The following is a 27543-nucleotide window of genomic DNA, read 5'->3' as shown; positions in this document are numbered from 1 at the left end:
CATTATGAGTCCTTAGGACTTGCAAAGGCTTTTGTGATTGTTTTTGTTTTTGTACTCGAATGTTATGATTCACCCTCGAATCTTTTACAAATTGTGTATTAGCGCTTTTGATGTGATACGATGTCAATTGTAAGCAATGATGAGAAACAATAAATCGTTTTTTTATTATTTTTAAATTTTGTTTTGTTTTTTATGTTTCATATAGAATTTTTCATGAGGTGACCAGTTTAATTAATTAATTGAATTCAATTAAAGCTAGTTAATATTTAAATATACAATTCAAATTATTAACATATGATATGAACTTTATGTACTTGTAATATGTTTGTATGAAAATATACTGAATTGTATCTCATGAAAAAGTCTACGAAAACATGTTTTTTTTTATTTATTTTTTATATTATGTATACTAATTTTTGTTTTGTTTGTTTTTTTTTTTTAAGAATGGTACTTCTGGTGGTGGAGATGCTGGAGGAAGACCCAGTGGGTATGTAAAACAATATTTTATTTAAAGCTTAAGCCTTAAACTAAGTTTTTGGTTAGTTAATAGTTAATAGTCAAATTTAAATTAGTAAATAGTCAAATTTAAAATAAAATATTCAATGCCTACATACATATACATATATACATACATATTTTGAGCAGCTAATTTAATAGTTTAGTCAGTAAATATCTTTATTGGATTCATCAAAATGCCCATTCTATAAAATTCCTTATAATTACTGTCCAGAAGTATTTAAAGTTACTGACTAATTAACTATAGTCCATACAATATCGTAAAAATAGTTCATATGCACATAATTAAATATCAATATTTAAATTTTGATTACGATTAAATGATCGATCGAATTATCTTTGAAGTTTATGTATTACCTACTATTTTATAACATCCAATAAAGATAATTTACGAATTCTAAGTATTGTGATTCCAATTTTTCAATTCAATTCAATCAAAATATCATATTTCTAATCAAAATATTATGATTCTTATTTCTCAGAACAAATAATATCCGCATCATTCCAATTATATTAACATATTATATACAAATAAACGAATCGAAATGAATCGAATTTTTCGTATTAAATTTCAAGCTTGTATAGATTCGGAAAGCGAGTGAAACAAAATAATCCACCATTATTTTAGCGAGTTTTAGAGGCAACCAAAAATTCTAATAACGAGTTGGTAAGTTTTCCTTGTATGTGTATATTTTTTTACAAAGGATTATTTTCACCGCTGTACAATCATCCGAAAACTTTCGCAATAATACCGCTAAACCTCCGATGCAAGAGCTTTTGTTCGCGAATATGAACCACCTGAATCGGGTCACAGGGTCTCAACTTTCGATATTATTTATATCGGCAAAACTTCAACACGTATATTTTTCCCCCTATTGAAAATTGCATACGATGTTTTAACATAATCGAATAAATTTACATAAATTCAAAACGTACGTCAGTTTCTTAAAACGTTTTATATTTATCACAAAAGCAAATGTTTTTATCTAATTTTAAATTCATAGAACATTTTCTTTCACTTACCATATGATCACATTTACAAAGATAATACCTTATATATGTATTTTACATTACTAAGTTTCTCTAATATTCAATTTAATACGGCATTTAAATGAAATTTTGATATAACTATTACTATATTCCATTTACAAGAAATCAAAACATAAATATTATGAAAATGTCATATATTCGTCTGCTTTAAATATTTAAATTTTATTTTATTTTATTTTATTATATTTTTAAAATATTTAAAGCCGGGTTTAAAATTGGGTTCAATATAAATTTTTATCGCCAAATCATTAACTTAAATGTATGCCTATTTTTTACCACAACACAATATTAATTGTAATTCAATCACCACATTATCGAAGTATTTTGAATATTGTAAAATAATATTATACCAATCCAATGTACATATAAATTCACGGCATTATAACAGAAAAAGGGCTTTACAATGATACTTCCTCGTAATCGTAAGAGACACATTGTCCTTGCCTTTATATAGGGCAATACTTGACATACTTTTTAAATGCCTTTACCTTTGAAAATTGCTTTTGTAAAAATGACAATTCTAAATGTGGGCACTCGGGTAGAGATTTGTCGACAGATATGTAAATTTATGTCATGTATCTAGAAAAGACCTATACTGCCTATGTATGTAATAGAGACATTTCTTTTGATAGAGAATCTTTTGCCTAGCAACGATTTTTAAAATCAAATGTGATTTTGAGATCATTTTGTAAATAAATAGTTTGAAAGACAGTAAAATCTGTGAGCGGACTTTTGGCCGAAAGGACATTTGGCCCATTGAAAATTTAAATTGTTCTTATTTACTTCTAATCAACATTGGATGGCGAATGACTGTGAATGGTAATGATGATGATGAAAAATAGAATAATACCAAGCGATATTTACCGGTCCGCGGCACGAAAAAGTTTGAGCATCACTGGGCTAGGGCACATAAAAAGCAGCGAATTTTTGAATTTAGAAACAACTTAAATTGAAAAAGACGTGAAAAGTTCCGTATCGTAAGAAACTCGTAAAAAATAATGGTCATTAAGTGCCTTAAGCGTCTTCTACTATTTACTAAATAGAAATATTAAATATAATTTAAACAATTAAAAATTTCATTCGGCCAAATGTCCGTCGACCATAACAATCATAGCGAAGTTTTAACTAGTATTATTTTGTGAATCCTTTATCTGTCGGCAGACAAGTTGCTAGTCTCTAAGATACCGTTACGACGGAGGAATTGTTACAAACTAGTTTGGTGAATTGTCTGCAAGACAAATCTCTTCACGAATAGAGAAGATAAAGTAAAAAATGCCCTACAGTTTGTAAGTAAGCCATTCCCATGCCCACATTGCTGATATCATACCCACAGTGAAATAGTCCAAAATCGATTAATCCAAGTTAGGCGAACGAACTTAAGCAATTGTGTCATCAAATCTATTCTGTAGCTCGGATAAGGGCGAGGTCTCTTCTGCTTATCGGCTCAATAAATACACAGCCGTGAGACGTACAGCTATACAGTCACACAGAGACATAAATACAGCTGTGTTTATTCTGTTTACACGGCGGATTAAACCCACTCTCTGGGTACGAATCTCCATACAAGAGTTTCGATATTTACTTTGAAATCTCAAACTACATATAGAATGTCCTCTCTCTCTCCGTGTCCGCAAGTGTTGCTGCGATATCGCGCAAATGCTCCCAAATATTCCACATTACGATCTAGAAGCTCACTCCTATACGCGCTTATGTTATAGCTTTTGCTTCGACACAATGCAAAGTTTCAAGAATACGTAATGTGGTGTCTGAATTGGGCAAGAATATCACAATATGGGCCAAAATTCTGAACCGGCTTTGTAAAATAGCAACATGCGCAGACAGAGACGCTCCCTCTCCTCTCGGATCGACTGCTCATCTTTGAACGAGCTAGACGTGTGCTCAAAATAGAACAACCTTTCTCAAAATCAACAAATGGGTACTTTATACTTCCAAAATATCCACTAGGGTAGAATTCACTGGAAATGATTCGTATCTATCACTTCAATGAATACTTTCTTCGTTCAGAGACGCTCCCTCTATTCGGCGATTGCTCATCTTCGAGCACGCACAAGGTATCGTGAAAATAGAACAAGCATTCCTGGAATCTACATATGTATACTTGCTATATATCATTGAAATACTTGCTCGAGTAGAGTTTATCGGTAATTATTCGTGTTTAATACATTGCTTGCGTATCTAATTGTTGGCGCTACGGAACTGAGCATACAAAATAATGAGCTCGGATGCAAATATTTATAATGTGCGTGTGCTGTAAAGGATAATTAATAGTAAATAAAACAACCCCTACTTTATACAAGCATCGTGAACGCCTTTAATGACCTAAACTAATCATGTAAAACAACGTGTATTATTAGCTTTGAGTTTGCCCTCCTACACTTAGTGCTTGGAGTTAAACTAATGAAATGCCTATCACACTTAAATACCTATGTACTACGTAATCTGCACTACCGTAAATAAAGTTTCTGCACGATTTTGTAATGATTCTTATGTATTTATATGATATAACGTGTATAAATATATCACATATGTATATGATAAATTCATTCATATGATATATGTATTATATATATTTATGAAACACGCTTGCAGTTATGGTGTTCAGAGTTGATCAAATCCATTTTTAACACTAAAAAATTACAGTACAACATTTGAATGTAAATTACAGTATTTAGCGCAAAAAAAAGTTTTAGTGCGTTATTGCACAATATGTACGTTCGTTTTATGTTGGATTCGCGTGACTTTTTTATTTAATATTCACCTACAAATTAGGTTAACGGATAAAGTTTTTTTTTTCGCCAAAATATAAATTTATGAACCACTTTAAAATGCAAGCATGTGTCAGAATTTTCATATTATACATATAAATAACATTAATGTACTAAAGTGTAATTTGATTGCATTTATTTACTGTCGCCAAATAAATGCAATTGTAGGATTCCTTTTTGAGGGAAAATTTACAAAAGTATGTATTTTTAAAGCAACACTTTTTAACCGACGGTATAGTTAGTTGTTTTTAATTCGCATCGCTGAAACATTGCAAGAAAATAGACTGAGAATTACATTGCAAATCTAACGTGTTTCGTACCTCGCGTATATGTTACAGTCGAAATGTATTTTCAGTGTAATATATTTATAACTCTACAAGCGCAAATACACTTTCAATAATTTGCGCCAGTTGTATGTAATATAATATCTTTGACAGTCGAGTTTTGACAGTTCTGATGTTTTTACGAATGTTTTAGAATCCAATAATACGTTAATATTTGCTAGATATTACGAATTATGGTAATGAGTATCGTATTACAATAGCTTTGAGAATGTTTTCAAAGCAAAAATGTGACTTTCAAACTCAATTTACCAGTCGAGTGATGTTTTCACGAAAATCTAACCTCTTCATCTAAAATGCTACCAACTTAAAGTTGAGATGCATTTTTAGTTGTAAAATATTTTGATCTGTTGGAATATAGTTTTCCATATGAATCAACTTGCATGAGTTAGACGGAATATATTCCAACTAGTCAAAATATACTGCAACTAAAAATATGTACACTTCAACTATAACGGTAGTTGGTACTAGGTTACATGGAATATATTCCAACTAGTCAAAATATATTACAACTAGAAGATAAAATACATATGTATAGGTATATACAGATTTTGCATAAGATGAATTATTTTTGAAATGTGCTGCTTTTTTTACTATTTTTATTTAAGAGGGCTGGACACCATTGCCTTGTCCATACAAACGTATTACACTTCTCCATTCCTCAATTATGGCACCAGATAAATTATTTTGTAATATGCTATGGATATACACCATAGGCATGTTTCTATCTTTTCATTTTTTTATAGGAGGTAGAAGCCACCAAACATCTATAAAATCGCCTCGTTTTTACACCCACGAAAATAGTCCAGTGTGCTAATTTAACGGTTGATTTTTAAAAAATTACGAAAACTAAAACATAGAAAATATGTTTCTCATACTGATGATGAATTTTTTTTTAAAATCGGTCCAGTTTCGGAGGAGAAAACTGGAAAATACGAAACCTCGATTTTGTCGATTTAAAATAGGTATTATCTGGTTGAGGCGCAACTGTCCCATTCACTCAATATATATTTTGATATATATTGTCGCATTCACTCAATATACATATGTATATATATCGAAGAAAGGAACGGCAACAAAATTAAGGTTTCGGGTATCCAGCCCTCTTAAAGACGATATTGAATTGAATGAAATATTATAAGTCAAGGTATTTGAATCGTCTATTACGTTAAAAACGATTTATCTAATCTATAATTTGGAAAGAGACTTTGTATGTATCCTTGGTCATCGTCGTCGTCGTCGTCTTCTTCGTCGTCCGTAGATCGGTGACGTCATCGAACACGTAATTCGTTTTTTTTTTTTTCGATCCATGGGCGCCGATTTTTTTTTTTCGATTCAATGGATTCACCCCCGCGGGGGCGCAAGGTGAGTAGTTTCATGGGGCCCCGCCAGGGGCGCCACAAGGGGCGCAGCCCCGTGGGACCCCAGCCTCATGGGGCGCAGCCCCATGGGGCTCAAAAGGGGGCGCCACAAGGGGCGCAGCCCCGTGGGGCCCCGAAGGGGGCCCGGGGGGCCCAGCCTCATGGGGCGCAGCCCCATGGGGCTCAAAAGGGGGCGCCACGAGGGGCGCAGCCCCGTGGGGCCCCGGGGGGGCCCAGCCTCATGGGGCGCAGCCCCATGGGGCGCCACAAGGGGCGCAGCCCCGTGGGGCCCCGAAGGGGGCCCGGGGGTCCCAGCCTCATGGGGCGCAGCCCCATGGGGCTCAAAAGGGGGCGCCACAAGGGACGCAGCCCCGTGGGGCCCCGAAGGGGGCCCGGGGGGCCCAGCCTCATGGGGCGCAGCCCCATGGGGCTCAAAAGGGGGCGCCACAAGGGGCGCAGCCCCGTGGGGCCCCGGGGGGCCCAGCCTCATGGGGCGCAAGCCCTAATAGGCATTAACTAAGGGGGGCGAAGCCCTAGACGGCAATTAATCATGGGGGCGCGGAGGGGCGAAGCCCTAAAAGGCAACTGATCATGGGGGCGAAGCCTTAGACGGCATTTAATCATGGGGGCGCGGAGGGGCGAAGCCCTAAAAGGCATTAACTAAGGGGGGCGAAGCCCTAAACGGCAATTAATCTTGGGGGCGCGGGGGGCGAAGCCCTAAAAGGCATTAATTAGGGGGGGCGAAGCCCTAGACGGCATTTAATCATGGGGGTGCGGAGGGGCGAAGCCCTAAAAGGCATTAACTAAGGGGGGCGAAGCCCGAAACGGCAATTAATCTTGGGGGCGCGGGGGGCGAAGCCCTAAAAGGCATTAACTAAGGGGGGCGAAGCCCTAGACGGCTTTGAATCATGGGGGCGCGGAGGGGCGAAGCCCTAAAAGGCAACTGATCATGGGGGCGAAGCCTTAGACGGCATTTAATCATGGGGGCGCGGAGGGGCGAAGCCCTAAAAGGCATTAACTAAGGGGGGCGAAGCCCTAAACGGCAATTAATCTTGGGGGCGCGGGGGCGAAGCCCTAAAAGGCATTAACTAGGGGGGGCGAAGCCCTAGACGGCATTTAATCATGGGGGTGCGGAGGGGCGAAGCCCTAAAAGGCATTAACTAAGGGGGGCGAAGCCCGAAACGGCAATTAATCTTGGGGGCGCGGGGGGCGAAGCCCTAAAAGGCATTAACTAAGGGGGGCGAAGCCCTAAACGGCAATTAATCTTGGGGGCGCGGGGGCGAAGCCCTAAAAGGCATTAACTAGGGGGGGCGAAGCCCTAGACGGCATTTAATCATGGGGGTGCGGAGGGGCGAAGCCCTAAAAGGCATTAACTAAGGGGGGCGAAGCCCGAAACGGCAATTAATCTTGGGGGCGCGGGGGGCGAACCCCTAAAAGGCATTAACTAAGGGGGGCGAAGCCCTAGACGGCTTTGAATCATGGGGGCGCGGAGGGGCGAAGCCCTAAAAGGCAACTGATCATGGGGGCGAAGCCTTAGACGGCATTTAATCATGGGGGCGCGGAGGGGCGAAGCCCTAAAAGGCATTAACTAAGGGGGGCGAAGCCCTAAACGGCAATTAATCTTGGGGGCGCGGGGGCGAAGCCCTAAAAGGCATTAACTAGGGGGGGCGAAGCCCTAGACGGCATTTAATCATGGGGGTGCGGAGGGGCGAAGCCCTAAAAGGCATTAACTAAGGGGGGCGAAGCCCGAAACGGCAATTAATCTTGGGGGCGCGGGGGGCGAAGCCCTAAAAGGCATTAACTAAGGGGGGCGAAGCCCTAGACGGCTTTGAATCATGGGGGCGCGGAGGGGCGAAGCCCTAAAAGGCAACTGATCATGGGGGCGAAGCCTTAGACGGCATTTAATCATGGGGGCGCGGAGGGGCGAAGCCCTAAAAGGCATTAACTAAGGGGGGCGAAGCCCGAAACGGCAATTAATCTTGGGGGCGCGGGGGGCGAAGCCCTAAAAGGCATTAACTAAGGGGGGCGAAGCCCTAGACGGCTTTGAATCATGGGGGCGCGGAGGGGCGAAGCCCTAAAAGGCAACTGATCATGGGGGCGAAGCCCTAAACGGCAATTGCTCATGGGGCGTGGAGGGGCGAAGCCCTAGAAGGCAAAGGCTCAGGGGGGTGCCGAGGGCGAAGCCCTAGAAGGCAAAAAAAAAAATTTTGATTTTTTTTTTTTGATTTTTTTAAATTTTTTTTTTGATTTTTTTTTTATTTTTTTTTTTATTTTTTTTTAATTTTTTTTTTTATTTTTTTTTTAAATTTTTAAATTTTTTTTTTTTTTTTAATTAAATTAGCTTAGTCATGTTTAAGCGGTTTATATTATAAACACTGAGCGAAGCCGGGTAATACAGCTAGTTTATTATAAAGTTAAACTTTCAACGATGTAATCGGTGCTCTTAAAATATGTAGGTATTTATGTAAACGGCATGCCTTTCCCCTAATTAATTTAACTTAAGCTAATTTACTTCCCGGAAACGATTCTACTTGGATAAATAATATACAAAATATATTAAATAAATTATTATAGCAAAAAAAATATTTTATTATTAGGTAGATGTTGCATCATAGTATTTCTTCAGTGCGCGTATATTCTCGTTAATTTTCAATTTGAATTTCGAACAGCACCTCACATGAGTCCATTCATCATGATCTACGTACTATTCTACTAGTATAGTGCTTGACCCTATTCCTTATGCATGGACGTCGATAAGTTTCCCGGAATAGTTCTTGCCCCAGAGCGGTTTTGCTACTTGCGGTCGTCCTGGGGCATTTTCGTTGCGACCACTCACTCTGCGCAGATTTATCTGAAACACCCCAAAGAGGTTTCGGGGGTAAGTTTGCATCAACAAAGGAGCTATCCTAACACCATGCACACACTCTCGTCTCGTGTGTTCCACTTCATTAAATGCCCGGTGTTGCCTAAACAAGTGCAAACTATATAGACTCGGTTACTTTGACCGACGAAGGCAGGCAGTTGCATGCAAAATCAAATTATGGATTAACTAAATTACGGAAATTTCCACCTTATCAAACTCTAAGTAATACTTAGCCGATTATTATGTTGATAAAACTATGTAGCTAGAAGCATCTGCGCGATACTGCTTTTTAGAACATTTTTGTGTTTCTTCAGCCCACAAAGTTTGTTTTCTCAATTTCATATTAATTTTTTTATAGAGCATTATGAAGTAGATAGAAACCAAAAAACGCTCGGAAATTTCTGGGTTGAAATTTTGGGGTTGATTTTATTTAAAGGTACGTTAATATATCAAACTGGTCAAATAGCAATAATGAAATAAAAAATATTAAGTTTTAGTTATAATAAATTACTAAAGTCTTTAGAAGTGTCAAATGATAATATAGTTACATACATACATACATATAGTTTACATACATATATACATACATACATATATTTTAGTACGCTGCTTTTACATTTAATTTGCAAAACATAATAATCATTTTTACCGATTATTTTTCCACGAAGAGCTCCATTTTGTTTGTGTACTTAATATGGTTCAAAATGTTGTATATTCGTATTTTTTTTGCTTTTGTAATAAAAACACATGCTTAGGATTATTATACACGTGTCTTTTTCTTTGTAAAGTATCTGTAATTCTGTCACGTGTCCTTAGGATTTCACGCTCTTTGTGTGTACGTATATGTAATACATACGTATAATATGTAGGTACATTATACATTTTATAAAAATAACAAATAGACAGCTTATTATTTTTTTGTTTTTTGAAAGTATCATATCAAACCAACATTTTTAAAAACTCTACACCGCTTTTAATTAGAAAGTTACCGTGAAAAACATTGTAAAATAAAATCATAACCAAGAAGGTATAATACGATGATTACCCACCTACTTACCTACCCAGAACTTAAAAAGAAAGAATTGTAAGCGTACGGTTTCCGCTCGTAATTTAGTTAATTAAATGTTAAAAGGTCTTGTTCTTTTAACCCTAATTTCCTTGTTTTTCCCTTGCTCTTTTGTCGTATTCCATTAAAACATCTGCCACTTACAATTACTTAATGTAGGTTTGCACAAAAACCTTTACATATTTTTTCATCTTTGTTAAGAATTTTTAATTAAAAACAAAATGGCAACCGAATTATATTAACGAGTCTATTATTGATTTAATTTCAGAGGTCCTGAACATAATCCATTCTACAGTAATATTGACAGTATGCCTGACATGCGGCCAAGAAGAAAATCCATACCGTTGGTGTCCGAGCTGGTAAGAATATTTAATTTTACATAAAAATTAAACTACATATATTAATGTCAAAATAACATTTGTTAATTTCCACCGACAAGATAAGTAAAATCAATACGGTAATATTATACTTTCCTACGGGAGACATCAACATGCATTACATACTCTTTGACTCTATTCAATTGTGTTAGTTGTTTTGTTGTCTCATTTTTGATTGTGTTGTTATATATGTGAGATCAATGTCCTTCGTTTTTCCTTTATCATATTTCTATTGTCTTTTTTGACAAAATATTTTTGCTAATGTCACCCGACCCATACATTCTCAGTATTGTCTCTAATTTTGAAAAGAACTTCCCCTACTTTTCCTTCAGTGTAACCTCATTATGATGTGTTTTGTTTGTTTCATTAAGACAATAAACTTTTTTATGACCCTGAACATGTTTTGTTTTGATTTACCATCGAGTAATTTTTATGAAAAACGTACGTATTTATACAAAAGAAGGATCGATTTAGATATTGCTCAAAAATTTAAATAATAACTTGAATTTTGCATCGCTTTCCATTTTAAATTTTCCTTTTGAAGATTTGGGCTACAAGGCTGTGTGGATTACGTGAAATATTTTCCGGTTGCGGTTTCTCTCGCGTATCCTTTGAGCATTTGTCATTTTGTATAATTACTATGAGCAAAGTTTCCATCTATGTTTGGGATTATGCCGAGGACAATATTTTTCAGCAAAACTTTTACGTGTTTATTGAGGTCGGAAAGGCTAATATTTTGACAGTGAGAAAAGTAATTTTTCCGTAAACAATTATTTACGCAATAAAAAGTATGTTATTTATTATGAAATACCCTGTCCACATCCTTCTACAAATATCCAATTTTATTTTCAACAAATAACCTTTTATGAGATATGTGTGTTGTGTAATAAACTTTGGGTTTCGGTCGAATATCTTAATCTAAAATTGTCTACATAAGAAATGTATGTATGTGGGCGTGTAAATGTACATATATTTATGTATAAATATTATACATAATTTCGTCAAACCCCAAGATTAAATTCAACCGAAATTCATCGTTTGAATTGTAAAAGCCTCTTGAATATTTTACCCGTATTTTGTCGACGTTCTTGTTACCCTCCCGTACATAAATATTATTTAAATGTTTTAGTAAAATAATGCTTTGACTAATCCAATCTCTATTCTCTTCATTTATTTGTCATGGATGGATCTACAGGTGCTCAAGGTATAAAAATCTCCTTCCTTATTTTCATCTTTAAGCTTCGTTAGCGTGAATTTTGTTTGACATCATGATTATTATTATTTCATTCGCTTGAGACAAAAGTGCTTTTGAATCTAATTTTCAATTATATTTTTTGATCCTTACGAACGCTTTCAGTAATAGCTTTCAATTTACATACATTTTCATCGGCTTATTTCAACTGCCGAATTTTTTTATATACAATTTATGACAACGCATTCTTTCACATTTCATTTGCATTCAAGCTATATAAATATTACATTCATCATATTTTTGTAAGTGCATAAAGGACAGTAAAGCTTTTATTTCTGAAGATTGGCGATATGAACGAATGTATTTGCATCCCCAGGGGACATTTTAAATGCGTTGTGATCTTTCCATTTCATCTGAAACCACATATTCTACAAAGCATGAGCATACAAAATGTATACAAAGTGTATTTATCTTCTTTATTTCAAATTTGCTACACCTATCCCTGTTTAGTGAAAACGTTTGAACATTTTACATGTCCTCAAAAAATATTTATTTATTTATATATTTATCAAATATTCCACTTTACAAGAACACGCAAACATGCTTCTAGTGATTTCGAAACCTTTATTCATTTTATTTCGATAATATAAAATGTGTTAAACAAGCTAAAATAAACTACGTAGAAAGGTGAGTTTTGATCATTCGTTATTCTCTTATTCATTTATATTTCACTATGCATAGAAATGGATATTTAAGCTTGAGATTCGTTTCGTTTCGACTGAAATGAAACGAAATATAAAATACTTTATTATTGCTGAACGTGTTTTTCTTTTGCTTCAAAGTTTTATCTTCCAATCAGTATTATTCGAAGCATGAAATTATTTCAGGTAGAAAGAAAAATATTTTATTAGTAAACAAGTACTCAACATTCATCGAATGTTTTCAAATATATTTCCATAATATTGAATTTCTATTAAATAAAATTACGACAGACTGCAGCTTCTTCTGATGTTTTTATACATATATAAATTCTAATGTTTGAATAATATTTTGGTGTTTAGACAATGGCAGCCACAAAGAGAAATGCAGGCTTAACATCAGCAGTGCCCAGGGCCACCCTGAATGACGAAGAGCTGGTGAGTGTTAATTAGACCCAATATTTCAGTGTTAAATTTAACGTTTGATTTGCAAAACAACGAAAGGGGTTAAGTCCCTTCGATGATTGATTGAACCGTGACGCTTTTCCACGCGCCGATTATAAATCATTCACAGAATACCACGCGTATTCAAATGACATTTTTGATTCGATACATCCATCAAGGATGCTTTTGAGTATTTTTTTGATAAGAAAACATTCGCCTGAAAAAAAGTACATTACCAGATCGTTATCGATTCGTGTTCGCACGCCATAGAACATTTTCGGCATAGTACATACATATACGTAAAATAGAATTAATATCTTCAATACCCGTATTATTTTTTATTCCAGTAAGATTTTATCATCTGTGAATTGAATTTCGGTCTTTACGATCACTTTTCGTCTAGTATTGATTTCTTCCGATACCCCACTCGAAACAAATGCATTATTAATGCAATGTGTGCATCTATATTCGTATATGGGTCGCTCCACACTGAATATTAGCAATTTCAGACGTGAACTGATTATATTTTCGAGACTAAAAATATACAGTAGATTAACTTGTCATACATATAATCACTATCCGTTACACTTGACGCGAACAGTCAAAGTCTATAACTATTACATCAGTGGCTATATTATATTATACTAGCTGTATTACCCGGCTTCGCTCAGTGTTTATAATATAAACCGCTTAAACATGACTAAGCTAATTTAATTAAAAAAAAAAAAAAAAATTAAAAATTTAAAAAAAAAATAAAAAAAAAAATAAAAAAAAATAAAAAAAAAAATCAAAAAAAAAATAAAAAAAAAATCAAAAAAAAATCAAAAAAAAAAAATCAAAATTTTTTTTTTTGCCTTCTAGGGCTTCGCCCTCGGCACCCCCCTGAGCCTTTGCCTTCTAGGGCTTCGCCCCTCCACGCCCCATGAGCAATTGCCGTTTAGGGCTTCGCCCCCATGATCAGTTGCCTTTTAGGGCTTCGCCCCTCCGCGCCCCCATGATTCAAAGCCGTCTAGGGCTTCGCCCCCCTTAGTTAATGCCTTTTAGGGCTTCGTCCCCCGCGCCCCCAAGATTAATTGCCGTTTCGGGCTTCGCCCCCCTTAGTTAATGCCTTTTAGGGCTTCGCCCCTCCGCACCCCCATGATTAAATGCCGTCTAGGGCTTCGCCCCCCCTAGTTAATGCCTTTTAGGGCTTCGCCCCCCGCGCCCCCAAGATTAATTGCCGTTTCGGGCTTCGCCCCCCTTAGTTAATGCCTTTTAGGGCTTCGCCCCTCCGCACCCCCATGATTAAATGCCGTCTAGGGCTTCGCCCCCCCTAGTTAATGCCTTTTAGGGCTTCGCCCCCCGCGCCCCCAAGATTAATTGCCGTTTAGGGCTTCGCCCCCCTTAGTTAATGCCTTTTAGGGCTTCGCCCCTCCGCGCCCCCACGATTAAATGCCGTCTAAGGCTTCGCCCCCATGATCAGTTGCCTTTTAGGGCTTCGCCCCTCCGCGCCCTCATGATTAATTGCCGTCTAGGGCTTCGCCCCCCTTAGTTAATGCCTATTAGGGCTTGCGCCCCATGAGGCTGGGCCCCCCGGGCCCCCTTCGGGGCCCCACGGGGCTGCGCCCCTTGTGGCGCCCCCTTTTGAGCCCCATGGGGCTGCGCCCCATGAGGCTGGGCCCCCCGGGCCCCCATTCGGGGCCCCACGGGGCTGCGCCCCTTGTGGCGCCCCCTTTTGAGCCCCATGGGGCTGCGCCCCATGAGGCTGGGCCCCCCGGGCCCCCTTCGGGGCCCCACGGGGCTGCATCCCTTGTGGCGCCCCCTTTTGAGCCCCATGGGGCTGCGCCCCATGAGGCTGGGCCCCCCGGGCCCCCTTCGGGGCCCCACGGGGCTGCGTCCCTTGTGGCGCCCCCTTTTGAGCCCCATGGGGCTGCGCCCCATGAGGCTGGGCCCCCCGGGCCCCCTTCGGGGCCCCACGGGGCCCCACGGGGCCCCACGGGGCTGCGCCCCTTGTGGCGCCCCCTTTTAAGCCCCATGGGGCTGCGCCCCATGAGGCTGGGCCCCCCGGGCCCCCTTCGGGGCCCCACGGGGCTGCGTCCCTTGTGGCGCCCCCTTTTGAGCCCCATGGGGCTGCGCCCCATGAGGCTGGGCCCCCCGGGCCCCCTTCGGGGCCCCACGGGGCTGCGCCCCTTGTGGCGCCCCCTTTTGAGCCCCATGGGGCTGCGCCCCATGAGGCTGGGCCCCCCCGGGGCCCCACGGGGCTGCGCCCCTCGTGGCGCCCCCTTTTGAGCCCCATGGGGCTGCGCCCCATGAGGCTGGGCCCCCCGGGGCCCCACGGGGCTGCGCCCCTTGTGGCGCCCCTGGCGGGGCCCCATGAAGCTACTCGCCTTGCGCCCCCGCGGGGGTGAATCCATTGAAACGAAAAAAACAAATCGGCGCCCATGGATCGAAAAAAAAAAAATCGAATCACGTGTTCGATGACGTCACCGATCTACGGACGAAAACGACGAAAACGACGAAAACGACGACCAAGGATACATACAAAGTCTCTTTCCAAATTATAGATTAGATAAACGTCGAGATTCATAGTCTATACTAGCCTTTGAACCCTAATCAAGCAAGAAACTCAGAAATTATACTTAAATACACATTTGATTATATGTACATATAACTTGAGATTCCGTCGATAATCTGGTAACGATCGAGAATTCAAGTATTTATATTTAACTTCCCAAAAAAAAATATGCTATATAAACTAATGGCATTCGCCGCTGTGACTCAATCCTCGACAGTTTTTATTATAATTAAAATGCAAATAATTTCTTTTGTTTTCAACTTTGATTATTTTTTATTAATATATAAAAGCTTGATTTCTAAAATTTAATAACTACATTGCAATGAATGGGCAGAGAAACAAATTTTATATAAAATTATTTGAATACTCATTTGTTTTTATTATTAAATTGACTGTCACGAACAAACAAACATATATAGTAAGTCTCTTTCGAAATTATATGTATACCAGAATTCGGCGCCTGCGCCCTCTATGGCTTCCATCCCTAGGGCTTCGCCCCCGTGGACTTCGAATCCTTTGATTTGGAAAAAATCAAATCGGCGCCTATGAATCGAAAAAAAAATACTTTCCTTCGAGTTACCTTTGACGTTTAATTTAACTCAATATGTGTTCGAATTTAGAAAATGCACGTGTACAAGAAGACGCTGCAGGCGCTGATTTATCCCATCTCGTCTACAACACCTCACAACTTCGTGCTGTGGACTGCAACTTCACCAACATATTGCTACGAGTGTGAGGGTCTCCTTTGGGGAATCGCCAGGCAGGGAGTCAGGTGCACAGAATGTGGGGTCAAGTGCCACGAGAAGTGCAAGGACCTGCTCAACGCAGACTGCCTGCAAAGTGAGCAATTTTATATTTTTGTTCTGTTTTCTAAATGGGCATGTTCAACAGTGTGCGATGTGTGAATGAAGAAGCTTCTGTTCCTAAAATGTGTCGTGTCATGTTGTGAAAATCCTCGAGTTTCAAGGCATGTCAAAGTAAATATGAAATACTTTCAGATCCCTTTGACGACACGAAATAAAAACAAACATTTTGTGTTTGACGTTCGAGCCGGCTAAAGTAATCAAAGTTTGGCCTGCCGAAATAAATGTCGGTTTAAGTGTAAGGATAGCTACGAATGTTGAAGCTTAGTATGATATTATATGTACTTCATTGGATTTGTATAATTCTAAGTAGATTTCTATAAAATCCTATTGTAGTTTATCTAATTTTGTATTAACTCCTTCGTCGTTTTAATGGATTTATACACAATTTTTTTTCTTTGTTTTTAAATAATATTATCAAAATTTGTAATTCACTCGACCTATTGATGATGATCCAAAAAATATTAATGATCCGACTATACAATGCCATCAAAAAAATTCTGACATTTATACTGCGCTACAATATTCGTGTTTTCCTACATTTTCGTGTAATAAATGCATCGTATTCAAAACCAAACACAAAGTGCACTAAATGTGTTGAATGCAAAAACTTTCAGTTTCTTGATGTAAAGCATAAAAATCCCTGCTCGATAATTGTTTGTATGTGTGTATGCTCTGTTTTTGTAAATAATCTTAAAAAATGATAATAATAAATTACACGACAAAATATGTTAATTTTCATTTTAATTTCATTTTCATTTAAATAAAATGTAATCTCGTGCCATTTTGTCGTGTAATTTAATGAAATATTTCACTGTATAAATTATGTGGTTTTTTCAGCGTTCATTCTTTGACTGAACATGTTTATCTAGAACAAAAAATCAAAAATAACATACCTAAAAAAAATACTATCCAATACTAACAAAATAAATATACTTATAACAAAAACCTCACACAAAAATAGTCGATTACGTGCACGCTGTCAACATAAATTACAATTTCCATTAGCACAACTAAATGTACCGATCCTGAAACATTCAAATTTTGTACGCAGATAATACGTACAATATACATGAATAAACATCAATATTTCTCGAATACAACTCATGCATTTTCTGTAACAACTGTAATTTTACTCGTATCGATAAAAAAAAACACGCCATTTGCATCACAAATTTATTTATATTATTATACCAATCAAATATTCATTTCCACCGCTGTGAAAAGTTATTTTCATACACGAACTTCATTCATTTTATTATATTTACATATAATAGTGTAAGCTTTCAGTGTGACCCTCCAATACAATTCGGTACATCGATGTATAAATTAACTACGTGCATACATGTATATTTTGTATTTCTTCTGAAACTATCGTTACTACATGTTCGTTGAATAAACTGTTTAAATTGATTTACTCTTTGATATATTTGTAGGTATTTTACGCTAGATTATATATATATATATATATATATATATATATATATATATATATATATATATATATATATATATATATATATATACGTAGAACAAATTGTGTGTATTCAATCGTAGTTAAACAATTCGTGAATATATTTTAGAACTGAGTGTTGTGCTACATCTACGTTGTTGTTTTCCCTTACTTATACTATGTATATTATACCTATCGTATTTAACTGTAATATTATATCTTAACTTTTCCTTAAACTGACTAAGAACTTCTCTTCTAGAAACACTTTTAGAAGCCCCTCGATAATATTTTACTATATGTATATGAAAATAATCCACAAAATTATTTTCATAATAAAGCATCGTCGGTATAAAAATTTCTACAGCCAAAATTCCAGCCAGATATATTCTCAACAAGCCTCTTGTAAAAAATTACACATCTCAGATATGCATATTTATTTTTTAAATTTCATACATTATTTATAATAACATATGTGTTCCACGTACAAAAAATAAATACATAAATATAAATGGAAGTTCTCCGAAAGCATTTTTACCGTCTCCTCGAAAGCTGACATAAGTATAGCTAATAAACATATTTAAGCATATCACATGTAGATATATATTAAAAATAAACAACTTTTCTATTAAAAACCAAGAGTTGAATCAGACTGAGATTCAGATTTTGTATAATTTAAATCAAACGCACATACCTTTATATAAATAAAGCCAGCTACGATACTATGTATTTAGTCATCTTTGTCATTTTTGACAAAACTAAGAGTTTAAACAGATTGAGATTCAGATTTTTTATAATTTAAATCAAACGTACATACCTACATATATATAAATAAAGCCAGCTACGATACTATTTATTTAGTCATTTTTGTTATAGGCTTTTTACTTACCAGTGTAATTTGACTTACGTATACATATAAAAATGTGATTTAAATATTGTAGCTTCAACCTTTATTTACGGTTATATACATTGATACTATTCTAAAATTGCAGGTATTTAGCAAAGTTCTTGTGTAAGTTGAAGGATTTTTTCATTCTACTGACATAGTAGCTACAAAATAAGATCTTCTCACATCGCCTTGACCTATAACGAAGCAACGTGAACTAATTGCTATTACTTTGAGACATGCAACAAAAATAAGTAATTGTGTATCAGATTACTGTGTGTCAGTTCCATTTACATAAATGTTTACCCGGTTGCGCAAGACTGTTTTTAAAGGGAAAAAAATCCTATAAACGAGACGATAACACATCGCTGAAGGAACTGAGAAGACACGCGTTAAGAAAAAAAGCTAATTGCCTGTTTTTTACTGTCGGCTAAGGATATTCCCCAGAGGGGAGCGGGTACAGAAAGATAGGACGAGCAAGCGTAACAAAGAGCGTGTCCTTTATGCACGATTTTCGCCGAGTCCTGTGCGAGATTTTTGTTTGCGCTGCGAGCGCGCAAAATTCGTCCAAAACACAATTTCTGTAATCTTATAAAAAAACAACATTTTATTTACTCGGGGGCTGGGAAATTCCGTCGCTAGAGAATTTTCCTACCCCTCCCCGTCCCTTCGGTAAGGTGTAATCCTTGCAGGGCAAACGCCACACGACCTGAAGGCTCGCCTAAGCTCTCGTATTAAATATTACGCGCATTTTTCTTTGACTTTTCCGTTCCGGTCAGAAAAGCTCGCATGTAAACAGCGTTATTTCCGTGTTTTCCGCTTCTCCCGGCCTTCACACACCGCCCTTCACGTCCAGACATATCAAAATTTTCACCTTTGAATGGAGCTTTTAATTATATCCGCCCCCGTCTTTGAGATGTAAGCATTTCATATATAATGTTTTTAAAGCGAAAAAATCGCAAGAAAATTTAGAGTGTAGTAGACCAGTGATTTTCAAGTCGAAAGCTTTCTACCGAGGTAAATCATAATGGAAATTCTTAGTTAACCAATGAATTTCAATATGGACTCACCACCATCTCCATATCCATGAAAAAATGAGGTGACTATTTACAGAAAGGATTCTTTAACGCCTTGTTGAACTAAAGAATGAAGTAAAGCAGATCCTGCAAGAATGAAAATCTGTCTTTGTTGAATGAAGAATTTATAGCTAAACTTACGTACATATAAAGTCACATTTATGCTTTTCAACGAACTGAATATTCCGGTTAAGAATGTTTGCAATAAGAAATGAGACGGATGCATTGAAAACGAACGCAGCTCTTAGAAATAGTGCCGTATAAGAGATAAATGTAGAAAAATTTACACCTCTGCAAGAAATTTTTATTGGAAATACACAACTTTCTATTTAAATAATGCATTTTATTTCTGCCTTACTGGTTTGTGAAATATTACTTCTTTAGTCAACGGTTTGCAGATTTCAAATGGTTGAAAACCACTGTCGTAAACCTTGTTGAGTCAGAATGGCGTGGTGCAATTTCTCAGCTTCGAGGGTTTTTCCAGCGGAGTGAAGTTTAATAAATACTTTGGTTTTGGGTTTAATTAAATACAGCTTTCCAAATTGCGCCTCGCATCGTTTATAATAATTTTAAATAAGTGATATGATGCTAGTTTAATAAAAGCTAATTAATGTATGAATTGCACATTTCATATGAGACCGTGTTACATACAATAAATACAATGTAATTTGCATTTAAAACATGACAAAAAATTTAAATATAGATTTACACTATATTTATGTTTGTGTTATTTTCGTTAAAAAAAATGGAAATTAATTTTAAATCGCCCACATTTACATCATCTACTCTACATTTTTTCGGGTATCTGCAAGCTGTTGACCATTGCCTTTTTCTTTAATCTGAACATTCTAATAAAGGACGAAACAAATCATGATACTTACCATTTACCATTAATGATTCATTAACTCGAAACTTTGATGCTTTAAAAACTACATTAAATATATTGAGAAATATATTGACTGTTAAAGGTTTTTTTATTTGTATTCCACTCTTTTTAATCAACACCCGCTTTTTTAATTAATAAACAATAATGTTATCTAGAAATACAGTTGGCTTTACTATATTCTTGTGATTCAAATAAACGGCTTTTGTTAGAAATTATGGTAAAAAAAGAAAAATTCAAATAAAATCACCAATTGAAATTGAAATTTTATAAATATATTATTATATTATAAATTTGAAAAATAAATTTTCGAATTGTTGGTTTAAATATTGTATATAATTTTATCTATGTACATATTTAAGTATGTAATTTTTCTTTATATCAACAAAATCGTATCGAATGAAGGATATTGCTCATCGTTTCCTCCAAGTTTATAATTTAAAATCAGAACATTTCCAGGAACTAGTTTGTGAGACATTGTCCAAATATATTTTACATTCTCAGCTATCTATAGCACAACATATGTAATAGAACATGTCGAATAATCACCGCGAGGTAATTGTAATACATATTTATATGTATGTATGTGGATACAATATTCCTTGTAAAATATTTTTTATAATTTACGACGACACAGACCACGTAAAAATTAAATATTTTATAATGTGAACAAATTTTCCCGTGACACGAAAAATTAAACCATATTTTAAATATAATATGATTCGATAAAAAGTGAATTATAGAATAATAGAATTTCGTAACCTAAAATTAGGCACGCTTCAACTTAGAGTATCTTAGTAGCCACTATTACATACATATTATCTATATAACGGTCGTTAGAATGAATAATAGATTATTTTATGTAAAAACTTTGATGCAACACTGCATTGTAATTACTATTAAAAGATATATGTACATACATACATACGTAACTATGTAAAATAGTTATACTAGACATCATCGGATTTATAGCGATTTTAACAATTTAAACAGCTACAATTAAAAGATTGCAATAAATCAGCTATTTAACCATCTTTTAATATTACTATGCTTAAATTAGGGGGTCAACACAGTTAAAAAAGTCCCGTGTTTCGGGAATTCTTATTTTGAATCCCGGGAAATATATTTCACTCAAAGCTTTCTTCAAATGTTATAATAAAAAGCAAATGTACATATAGCCTGCGATGAAACTATTATGAAGCAAGTGTGTCCTTATTATATGAACGATTCCACAATTGAAGTAGCTCTTTGATATTCTAATGAAGATGAGTCAATTTTGTGTTTGAAGATGTATGAAGAATTAAATAATGAGCTATCAAAGACAAATCGACAAAATAACGTAAATAAAAATAGCCTCAACTTTAAAAAAGAAATAAAAATATACATGCCTGGAGAAACACATAATTAAAAAACATGTTCTCGTTTCCTTCAACTTTAAAACCGACTTGATTTCTTGATTGCTTTCAACTTTAAAACCAACTTGAAAAATGACCGAAACTGAAAAAGTTTTTTCCATTGCTGGAAATATTTGTGTCAAATCTAGGCTTTCGAATTCTCATTTAAATATTTTAATATTCTAAAGAAGCTATTTCAAATAAATTAATTTTAAATATAACATTCTTCCTAGTCAATGGAAATATATGACCATTGTTTACTTTTTTTTAATATTTTGTTAGTAAATTAAATTTAAAAATTAATTTTAATTTAAAAGAACGCGAGCTCAGTCTCATATCCTGGGAATCGAAAAATTCCGGGAAATTAGAAACCCTACTCTACAAATGTACATACATATATATGTAGGTACATTTGTATTTACACACTTTCCTTTTGCTTTTATTTTTTACTATTGTTTTGACCGTTGACATGTCAATGGGTAGTTTTGAAATGAAATTTATACTAGTTTTAAGACTAATATTAAAACCTTTGTTCATTGTATTGCCAATAAATGGGAAATTATTTTTGAATAGTTGCCAATGTGCTTTAATAGAATATCAGAACCTGGACAAAACAGCATTGATATAATAACTCAATTGAACTAATTTCTGGAGTTATCACCTTTGCTCCCTGAGGACGCCATGTGGCATTTATGAATGCATACATTATTAACTCTATTTAGTACTTGTTCAAATAAGTATGCATATGTACACATATTTTACGTTAATACGTGCATTTAAATGCTCACATTTCGAATTGCTCGGACTAATGTCCTGCGGCACGATTTGTTTACGTACCCGTGCCATAATTACTGGATATGATCCAGATCGCGATACGCAAAAGTATTATTATTGCATTTCGCTTTACAAAATTTTTCTCGCTTATCTCCTTATTCACTTTTTAGATCCTGACGGCGAGCGGTTGCCGATTCCCTAATCCTGTCCATCGCATCTCGTTTTATTCTTCCAACCCTTTTCTTCGGAAAAAGCACCGGTGATTTTTCCATTTTCAACGCAAATATCCCTCTTTCCCGGGTCGAAGCACTCTGAGTGGCTTTATATGTTGCCCGCGAAATATACTATATATGTACTCTTGCGAAATATTCCCATCGAGGGCTTTCGCACGCGTGTTATATTATATTGTACATACGGGAGGTGTTACAATGAATGATAGGATAAGTCATTTCGAATTTGAAAGGTTGTAACATTATCGCCATATAAACAATTGAAACACTCACATGTACGAAAAATAATGGACATGAATGCCTCAATGCTTTAAGCCATCATCTGTTAAATAAAATTTGAATATAAAGTCATATACATACATACATACACAATAAATTGCAAAATTTCAACCCAATAAACATACATACGTACATACAGTGGTAATGGTTTCCATGGGTTTCCGGAAACCCGTTGTTAAAAATCAAAAGTATCCGGAAACCCATTATTTAAACTAAAAAGTCATATAATTTTTATCAAAAATTATACAATTCTTGAAAATTTAATGAATTTTCATGTATGAAAGAAATGTACATATTTTCAAAATATTTGTTTTGAAAAAAATATTGGACACCCGTTGTTCCAAAATCGGGGTGACACCACTGCGTATATACGACTATTATATTTTCTAAGGATAAATAAAAGATATAAAGATATATACATACAATTCAGTGCCATTTCCTTATACACAGCACACATTTTTCAAAAAGCAAAAGAGCAAAATCAAATGCTTCACATTGTATGTAGAAGAAAAAAAGAGCACTGCTTACCATAAACCCTGAATCGCTCTGTATATTTGCTAAGTTATGACGTGTGTTTTGTCTCCACCATTATAGACAAGAAGGGGGAGTAAAAGGGTGCATAGATTGAGAGCGTTCGACTCTGGGGGATTTTAAAGCAATCCGTTCACCTGTGATAAATACGTTATCTCTCGTGTGTAAACGCTACCTGCTAGGTGAGGTCGCGCATATACAGACTATGAGGGATGGGGGCTGCTAAAACCACCCCCTCTACGTCCCCCCATACGTGGCACCGTATTACACTCCGTATACAAACACACACATACACATACACACACGTATATATCGTATAGTTTATGTGTGTGTGGCGTGTGAGGAAAATAACCCCTTCAGAGCTCTCTCTCACGGTACACACAAAAATCGTTATGGCGAATGCCTCGTTCTCGCCGGAGATTGGGAAGGCCGACTTCCCACCACCTCCTCGGCGACGAAAAATGTTGACAAAATAAATGCCGCAAGGAAAATCAATTTGGAAAGATTTATTATAAAGACCTCCTCCGCTTCCTCCAACTATATACGTTCGATTCTCCGTTATTCTGTGCGGTGCTTTCGTTGAACGTATAGCGATACAAAAATGCATTCTTGTTACATTTCGATATGACTATGATGTATTATACTGTGTGGGTGGATCGCTATTTCCAAATCCATAGTCTGTGACATATTTTAGCATCTGATCCTCCTACTTTGACGTAAAACTACATTCAACACTTGCCGCACTGTGATGGATAGAGAGTGATTAGGACTTATATTTTATTTTATTTCTCCAAATATACAGAATGCAGGATCTTCATATTTATGTACGTACTCCTCATCAAAACCTCTTTGATTTGAATTATATCATTACGAAATAAAAACATTGATCAATATCAACAAAAATAATTATTTTCGCGGGAAGCTCCTTGTACACGTGCCTCACAGATGCAAGAGAGGGAGGAAATTCAGTACGCGCCACGCTCAACTTTCAATATGAGAATGATATCCGCCCTGAATTGACAGGTCTGCTTCAGCTGACATTTTTGGATTTCTTGCATTATTTTAACTTAAAAACGCACTTTTTTAACTGGACGCTTGACGTCCAACACAGTGGCTAGGGGATTGTTTTAGCACAGTAAGGCGGGTGCTAAGGAATGGTGGATAAAATCTTTATTAATCCAAGATTATCCCCATTATAGCAATAAGGTGTATTTATATCATTAGAAATTGGTCTCTTAGCTATGTAAATTCAATCTGAATTATTGGTCAAATTTATGCTCAAATATATTAAATTTTGTATGAAGTCCTATAAATGGTTGCTATACACAAAACCATTGTTAATTAAAATTATTTTCACAAAGAAAATGTACAAGACAATGGTGATGACATAGAATTAAATGAATATTTGTAAAACAGTAACTCTGGTACTTTAATTTCCACAACAAATGCTACATTTAAACAAGACAGGCAAATCTACTTTCTGCTACGTTAATTTTTACTAAATATAATATTTGAATATAGTCAATATGAAATTGAATGATAGATATAAATAAATTACAAAATCTCATTCGCACAATTCTACATTTGGTATAAAAGTACGTTGTAGTTGATGATTCACATAATAAAAAAGCCTTGTAAAAAGTTGAAAGGTTTTCTTTGTAGCTCTGTAGCTTCGTTATATATTTAATAGTAATTTATTTATTATATAATATAATTTATATTAAATTGTGTCATTTGCATTGTTATCGAACAATCGATCGCGTTCGACCTAGAACCTCAAGGTTTTTTATCTTATAAATAATAAATTTATATACGTGCCAAAGTTCCGAATTTCATGAATATTTTAGCAATATTTTCCCGTAATCGTTTTGATTTTCAGAAAGAATACTGTTTGAAAAGCGTTCACGTTACATGTTATACATATATTATAATAGTGTCATATTAATAATTTAATTTGATTTTGTTATTAATTGAATTAGTGTTTGCTTCGGAAATTAAATTCACTCCAACTGGTAAACGTGAGTGCCTTACGAATAGTAATTGCTCAATATTGAATTATAGCGTAATATACTTAGATATGGAAACCTTGGAACAAAACTTGGTAACAAATCAACGAAGTTGAGATATCACTGAAATGTGGTCTTCCACAATGATAAAAGTTCAGAATATGAATCGATATATATGTACAATTCTATTATATTCTATTACCCATCAGAATCGTATACGAAAATAAATCTTAAGCAAAAGCTCTTTGTGTTCACAACCCGTACAATATTTATGTCAATTTATATGACTGTGGAACTTTTGCAACATATGAAGCGGTCCACATAACTTGAAAGTCACAGCTCGAGTGCAAAAGCTCATTGCAACTTTGCTTTATATCTGACATGTTGCTCTGTCAAGTTTCAAAGCGAACCAAAATGTATTTATATAACTGATAAAAGTGTGAAACACATAATATATTTACACATAAATAGCACCAACTATGTAGAACTAGTGAGATAATTTTAAATCCAAAAAAATCTCCAGCATTGCAATAATAATTACATCGTTGAAAAGTGCAAGGATGATGCTTTCTAAAAATATGTATTAAGTGATCTGGTGACTTAATATTATATAATAATTTTAATAGCTACTGATATGCTGATCATTTTCTATTTTACAATTTTATTATTTGTTGGTAATTATGTATCATCTCATTTTAATATTAATGTACAGCATAATATGAAAAAGAGCTCAAAAACCTATTTAGATTTCTTATAAATACTTATAATACATTTTATATAAAATACCAACTAAAGACTGAAGCCGACGATCTAAAGCAGATTGTGTTTAGGTAATCTGTGTTTATACCTGAAGGGTATAGACACTTTTTTTGTAATAACCGAGACTTTTCATAAGTGTGTTAATATGATTATTAGCTATTCTATCATAGAATCGACTGGTTAGTTTGTTAGTAATGTCTGTAACTAACGGAATATTATTTCTAGCATGCAGTTTTTTCAGGTTAGTGTACAGGAGTGTGTTATAAATTAATTTTAGTGATTTATTTTGTATTATTTGGATCTTGGAAATATAAGTATTGGAGATTTCATACAATTGCAGCATAGGTTAAATATATGAAATTTGTGTGAAGTCCCGTAAATATTCAAAATTAGTATGAATTTCAACGATTCTCTCTAGGCAAATGTAATAAATGGATCTTAAATAAATAAAAATCGCAATTTTAAATAGAGCTACGTTTGTTTTTCGCCTACTTGGGAATGGGTGTATATTGTACTTTGTATCATATGATTTAAAATCCGTACTTACAAATGACACTGACGTGTTTGTTTTGCGTGTTCATTTCATGCACGAACATGGATAAATCGTATGTATTTTCTGGAGCAATCATTCATTTATTTTTTTTCGATAAGAGTATCGCCATCGGATCGTGCGAGCTTTATACTTGACACTTTTTCATACAATGATATACATTTTTTAGATATACATACATACGTATATATGTACTCGTACCTTCACGGTTGAAGAGGTGATTTTTTCCAGAAGAAAATTTTTAGCTGCGGTGTGCTGTTAGTCCGTTCTCATCATCCCTAAACGGTGGCGGTTTTATTGGAACACTTCTTTTCTCATTCTTGTTCCCATCTCCATTACTCCGACGTCAACGAGAGTTCGCCCGTCAGCGGTTATTGCTAACTGAATTTATTACCGATGTAAACGTTTACGCGAACCAAGATGAATGTGAGCAAGCTTTGCCCGCCGTCGAACTCGATTTCATCCCTTGCTCGGGATGTGTTTTCCCCTCCCCATCGCACTGTCCCTCCTTCACTTTTGTCAAGATAAAAGCGTGGAGAACACAAAAAAACGTAAAGGAAAAAAAGAGAAAATGCTTTTTTTTGTGTGTGTGCAACCACGAACAATTTAAGAGC

The 27543-nt window shown here is 35.8% G+C and overlaps 1 protein-coding gene across 1 annotated transcript in view; it reads left to right on the top strand.

Annotated features, from left to right (window-relative positions):
• Positions 1-27543, top strand: part of LOC143912509 (uncharacterized) — a 90650-nt gene that overhangs the window by 6179 nt on the left and 56928 nt on the right. The window contains exons 2-6 of the mRNA XM_077431787.1: positions 444-487; positions 10252-10342; positions 11556-11564; positions 12614-12688; positions 15869-16088. Of these exons, the coding sequence (XP_077287913.1) occupies positions 444-487; positions 10252-10342; positions 11556-11564; positions 12614-12688; positions 15869-16088 (439 nt within the window). The remainder of the gene's footprint in view (positions 1-443; positions 488-10251; positions 10343-11555; positions 11565-12613; positions 12689-15868; positions 16089-27543) is intronic.

Source organism: Arctopsyche grandis, chromosome 6 (genome assembly GCF_051622035.1).
Source record: "Arctopsyche grandis isolate Sample6627 chromosome 6, ASM5162203v2, whole genome shotgun sequence".
NCBI classification, from domain to species: domain Eukaryota; kingdom Metazoa; phylum Arthropoda; class Insecta; order Trichoptera; family Hydropsychidae; genus Arctopsyche; species Arctopsyche grandis.
This window is presented reverse-complemented; position numbering and strand designations above follow the sequence as displayed.